This window comes from Volvox carteri (assembly GCF_000143455.1).
Source record: "Volvox carteri f. nagariensis unplaced genomic scaffold VOLCAscaffold_91, whole genome shotgun sequence".
Classification (NCBI taxonomy): domain Eukaryota; kingdom Viridiplantae; phylum Chlorophyta; class Chlorophyceae; order Chlamydomonadales; family Volvocaceae; genus Volvox; species Volvox carteri.
In genome coordinates this window covers 283,815-289,467 of record NW_003307634.1, presented here as the reverse complement: position 1 = coordinate 289,467, position 5,653 = coordinate 283,815, and the positions used below count along the sequence as shown (strand labels likewise).

The 5,653-nt window shown below is 53.9% G+C and overlaps 1 protein-coding gene across 1 annotated transcript; it reads right to left on the bottom strand.

The window, feature by feature from the left end:
* Positions 1 to 223: 223 nt before the first annotated feature.
* VOLCADRAFT_99624 (uncharacterized protein) lies at positions 224 to 4,727 on the bottom strand (the record flags this gene model as incomplete). The annotated part of the gene is made up of 7 exons (XM_002958303.1): positions 224 to 310; positions 838 to 924; positions 1,219 to 1,309; positions 1,689 to 1,706; positions 2,033 to 2,130; positions 2,477 to 2,564; positions 4,657 to 4,727. 7 exons carry the CDS (start codon positions 4,725 to 4,727, stop codon positions 224 to 226), a joined length of 540 nt encoding a protein of 179 aa, XP_002958349.1.
* Positions 4,728 to 5,653: the final 926 nt, after the last annotated feature.

The following is a 5,653-nucleotide window of genomic DNA, read 5'->3' as shown; positions in this document are numbered from 1 at the left end:
CATTCCTTTACGGATGGGAACAAATACATCATCATCTCGTAGGATGGTAGCATAGGAAATAATGATACATAGGCTTCAAGTGTGCTTCACGTGCCAGCTGCATAAGTCTTCTTCAGGTTTTTTTGTTGTCGATATGCATCGCGGTTCCTTAACTCCAGCTGTTTAGATGGACCACAGCTTTACTTGTTACTTCATCACTCCTAATTCTCACATCTTGCGCTGCTTAGTCAGCCCACAGCTTCCGTACGTCTTGATTCTCGCACACCCAACGATCCGTGTACCAGTAGCCGTCGTAGCAGCCGCCAAGCCTCTGCGCGGTGGGGACGGTTAATACCACCATGTATTACTTTCTGATATCAAGTGGCTGTTGCTGCGACTGTTGACAACGCAAGCCATCCATAGCTACAGCTATATTGTAATTGTCCCTCGATTGTAATAGGTTGTCGAAAATGACACGACTGATCCCCACACTCTCCCTAGTCGGCTTGCCACTCAGAGAAAAGGGAAAAAACGCCTTTTTTCGTTCGTCTTCCCCTATCACGACTCCTGCAAAAAGCCCCTTCAAACGTTTACCGAATTCCTCAAATTGGCAACCAAATATGCCCGTCACCTTTCTGTCGACCAGATTACGGTAATCATGTATGGCACCCTCCCGGGCAACTTAGGGTGATGACGGTACAGCGTTTGCCCACACAGGACCCCAAAACAGTTTGTGCCCGGCTCGTGTTTGCCTTGGCTCCGGTCCCTTTCCTCCCATCCCTCAGCTGCAGAATCCTATATGCCTTCTTGTCTTATGAGTCGGCGCTGCTCCCCCCTAAACCCCCCCCCCGCCCGGACCTGCAGCATGGTGATAGAGTAAGTTCGCTGCTCCAATCGGTGCGTGTCGTGGACCAGCAGCCGGACGCACCACATGCCCTCCTCCACCTGTTCACCGGGCCCAGAGACAGTTAAGGGAGCAGAACAGACAGCAAACCTTCGGACAGAATATCCTCGGGAACAGCTCAAACAGACAGACGGGGGGGGTCAGACAACCAAAACGTGACAGGCGCCATATGGCCAAAACAACACTCCAGGCAGAGGAAGAAGTGCTAGTGCAACATTACAGAAAAGCGGAGGGGATCGGCCCATCAGCAGATATGAAACACGGCACACAGGTCTTGCGGTATGGAGGCATGGAACCGCGCGCACGGATGGCACGGACGACTCCAATGTGCGCACCTGCAGTGTGCTCAACACCTCCCATCCCGAGTTGTCCAGCAAGGTCGCATAATACGGCGAGTGCATTACGCGGCGAAAACGCTCAAACTGCCTACAAGCAGCAAATGTCAAGGACCGGGCGTGAGTGCACACACGCACACATACCCAATCAAATAAGCGCAACACGACATTTGTTTGGCACAACAACCTCTGCACCGAGCCACCAAGAGAATATACATCCTCTGTCGAGCGGTTTCATGGGCAATGCCGCAGGTGGCATGCATGCGTGTGTACGCTCGATGGTTGCAAAGGAAGCGAGGAGGGGTCCTCAGACAAAGCCAACTACTCCAATCCATCAAGGTGGATGCCCCCGTGCGTGTGTTTGTCTCCACCACCTGCGGGTCTCCACCACCTGCGGTTCCCTGTCCTATCTGCAGCTAGCAAGCCGAGTGGCTCTTTCCTAAGTGGCTAATGGCTGCTCGGTGACTCACCCGAGGTCCAGGCTGCGCCTGCGAACGAGAGACGCGGTGGCAGCAGGAGCAGTAGCGCGAAGCAGTGGGCAATGGAGAGTGAGTACAAGGACACAGCTACTTCTGAGAGCCAATTTTGGTCAACCTTTGATGTCGTTAGGATTTTGGGTGTCGCACGTTTCCACGATTGGGGGGGATGGATAAAGATGCAATTATGCGCACGCACTTAAGATTGGTAGTTCGAATTCCAGCGTTAGGAACATGCAGCGCAGGCCACACAAGACAAAAAGGATCAAATTCGACCTTTCCTTTCTACTCATGCAAGTCAGCGATTAAGCCTAGGGCTATAGTACTATAGTACGTACCCAAAGTACTTGGCCCGAACGAAGGGGTCAAAGTTCGCGAACCGGTACAATACTTCGACGCCGTGATCCGGGTAGGGGACATTGTTTTGTCGGAGGGCCTGCGATGATGAACAGCATGACAGGGTTCAGAAATGGGGCGGTCGTGATGACGGCGACGGCCGCTGTGACCCCGCAGCATGTTACTGGGGCTCAAGGGCAGTGTTCGGGCCCGAAGGGCCAGCCGAGAGATGCAAGCCGAGGAGCGGCAGAACAAGTGGCATTCTGATAGGATGCACTCCGCTCCTAGCGTGTTTCGGGTTATTTCGACGACACAAGGGTGCTGCGCAACCATAGCTGATGGGGATTATAACGCTGTTAAGCCGGAGAATGGCTTGTCCTATGTTTGATGCCTCAAAACGGCCCTGGGACGTGGACCACACAGGTTACCACAACGCTCCAACTAACCTCGAGCTGCACACGCAAGGCCTCCTCCCACGAGAACTCAAAGCAGGGTCCCAGCTGTGCTCGTTTCTTGGGAAAAGTCAGGCATTCGCTGAAGAGAAGTCGAGAAGTCAGAGACAGTAAGGCATGCGCAAACGGTTTAAATGACTGCTCCGTACCCGTTATCGAGGAATAATAGACCACCTTCATCACCGATGGCCGCCGCCTCGACACGTCGAGCTCCCGGCGTGCCCCCCTGCCTCAAGACAAGTCTTCGTCTGGTCGAAGAAAGAAGCACTGGTCCTGAGTTAAAAGAGAACCATGTGTTGAAGAAAGTGTGAGACATATACGGTAAAGCTGACCATCGCTACCTCAACCTTGACCTGCTCCTGAACGCGCTTCCCACCTCGTGATGGGGCATAACCCGCAGGGCCTCCACAGTTGATCCGTGACGCCATCTTTAAGCACTATAAATAGAATAAAGTGTAAATGTGAAAGGTAGTCCCGAGGCAAAAATTACAAGCTCAAGTTCATTTTGACCAAAATGCATGTGACAACAGTGAAACTGCATGATGTACTCTTCACAAAAAGAACACCCGGAATGAAGTTCATCAAACCATCCCAATTTCAACTGTCGTACAGTAAGGTCCTGGTGCTCCACCCACTAAGGGGCTCGAAATTGCGAGGGAACACTAGCTGGTTCTATCTGGTAACGCCATCAAGCGTATTCTTTAGCTCTAGATTGGGAATTCGTGCCAGTTATGTGCCCTCAATGTGGCCGCACCCTTGGGAAAATCGCCCACCTTAGAGCAAATTGATAGGGCTTTAACTGGTCATGAGACTGGGCGTTGCGAACGATTAGCCAACCGGACTCGGAAATGGACGAGGATACACGCTCTACCCTGTTACGGGCAAGTCTTGTACAGAATTCGACTGGTTTTAGTTACCTTAATTCTCAGGCATAGCCAGCAGCGATGCCCATGGAATGTTGGGCAATGCCACACGTTCCTTGCAATTTCAGGTTATCACGGCGCTGATGCAGAGGGAGGAAGCACAGAAATACTTTTGCAAGCCAGTTGACCCATCAGAACATCCTGGCTATGCGATATGCGTGCAGGTTAGTAAGGAGCCCTGGGCGGGTTTTGGGGGCTTGCAGAACAGCTAGGAGCCGGCCACCGCACGTTTATGCCCGTTGAGGGCAAGCTATGACGTGTGCTTAGGCCTCTAGTCTAGAAGCTTCAAGCGGTTGGACTCGCTCAGCGCTCGACGCGTTGCCCGTCCTCCGGCGAGTCTGCGTCCCGGAGAAACTTATCTTCCACGGCGTGCTGATTTCCTGTCTGCGCAGCCGCTTTCCCTACGCCTTCTGCCTAGCCTCGTTTTGTTCCGCTGCGCAGAGCGATCGGCACTGCCATTATAAGCAATCATAACGTTTTAACGCTCCTTCAACGATTTGTACGATCGCGCTGTCTCCACCAACCGCCAGCATCAACAGGCCAGGGACGACTCTTGTTGACAGGAGGGGCCCAGGCTTGGGTCTGCGCCTGTCGGTGCCCTCAGCACCTCTGCCATCCTTTTCCGTATCCTCCGCTGCATCTCGCTCCGCGCTGTCTCACTTGTGCAAACAATCAAGGGTCCTTGTCCTTAACCGCGGTGCAGCCGCAGTCACGAACTCCCCCACCGTTACATGCAAAGTGCCCAATTGGACCCAGGCTAGCGCACTGGTCCACATTTCATGCATATGATACTTTTGTTGCTACATGGTACTATTCCCGCATGCTGTGAACGAACTACCGTCAGCCGACGGGCCCACCATCGTAGCTGCTGCTGACCCATCAGCTCTCTTAACCCTCTCTTACGCATCCCGGTAGTCGAATCCCTGCTTGTAACCATAATTACGGCGACAACCTGCAACTGCAATGCGCAGCCGTACCGCCCACACCTTCCAGTCGACAACCGAAACCCTTAACTCATAACGCGTAACGCATGGCCACGACCGCTTTACATGGTTAGGGTTGCTTGCAGATGATACCCCCCACGCTTTTCCATACACCTTGCACATAGAACCGGTAGTACCGGAATGACACAGACTGTGATTATGTATCTCACCAGTTGGGTTGTGGATGTCCTCCTCCTAACACCCAGCCCCTCTTCTTTTGCCCGCAACCCCCTTCATCTGTGGTTCATCGTCTTTCCCCTCACCTCACCTTCCTTTCTCTCCCTCCGTCTCGTTGCCCTCCTTGTTGTCCGTCATGTTGTCCGTCATGTTGTCCGTCATGTGTTGCCAGCGGCCAATGGACCTGAGGACTATACGACATAACCTGCAGCTGCCGCCAGGGGAATCGCCGTACACTTCGGCAGCTGCCGTACTACAGGATGTACAGCTGGTGGGTGGGCCATCGGCTCCATGATGGCGTGCGGGAAGCCAGGAGGGCCCCCCCTTAGCCCAATCCTGTCTATATCCCTTCATGATACATATCGCGGGTGTCCATCGGTATTCGGTTTCTTAGCTGCGTTTGTTGAATCCCGAAAAAATTCTTGCCGTGTGCACGACGTCTTCCCTGGGCGCCTGTGGGGGCCTTGCACTCCTTGATTTTTATTATAAGCCCCGCCGTGGCGGCGGCTGTGCCGCTAATGCCGCGGTGTCGACTGGCACCGTTGATGGCGCTTCTGCGATTGACGGCAATGCTGCTTGTCGTGGTGTTTTTATGGCTTTGGTGGTAATTGGTGTGATTTTTTCCTTTTAAATGCTGCTCGGCTGCTCGGCTGCTCTCCGTCCCCCGGGTCACGTTGCAGGTCTGGGATAGCTGCGCGGCCTACCACCCTGCAGGTCACGAGGCGCGCATCGCCGCAGAGGCGCTTTCCAGAGCCTGGACCCAAATGTACCAGTCCGCCATTGGCCACAAAAAAAACCCAACCCAGCATGAGCAGCAACCACAGCAACCACAGCAACCACAGCAACCACAGCAACCACAGCAACAGCTGCAGACTTTTCAGCCGCCGCAGCAGCAGCAACAACAACAACAACAACCGCAGCAGCAGCTACCAGCGTTCCAGCACCAGCAGCACCAACAACAACAGCACGTGTTGGCCCACCCGCATCAACAGCAACACCAACAGCACCATTCAGGTTTGGTCGTCCACCACCACCACCATTCCCCCCTCCAGCCCTTCCAGCACTGCCCCCAGCCGCCACAGACGTTC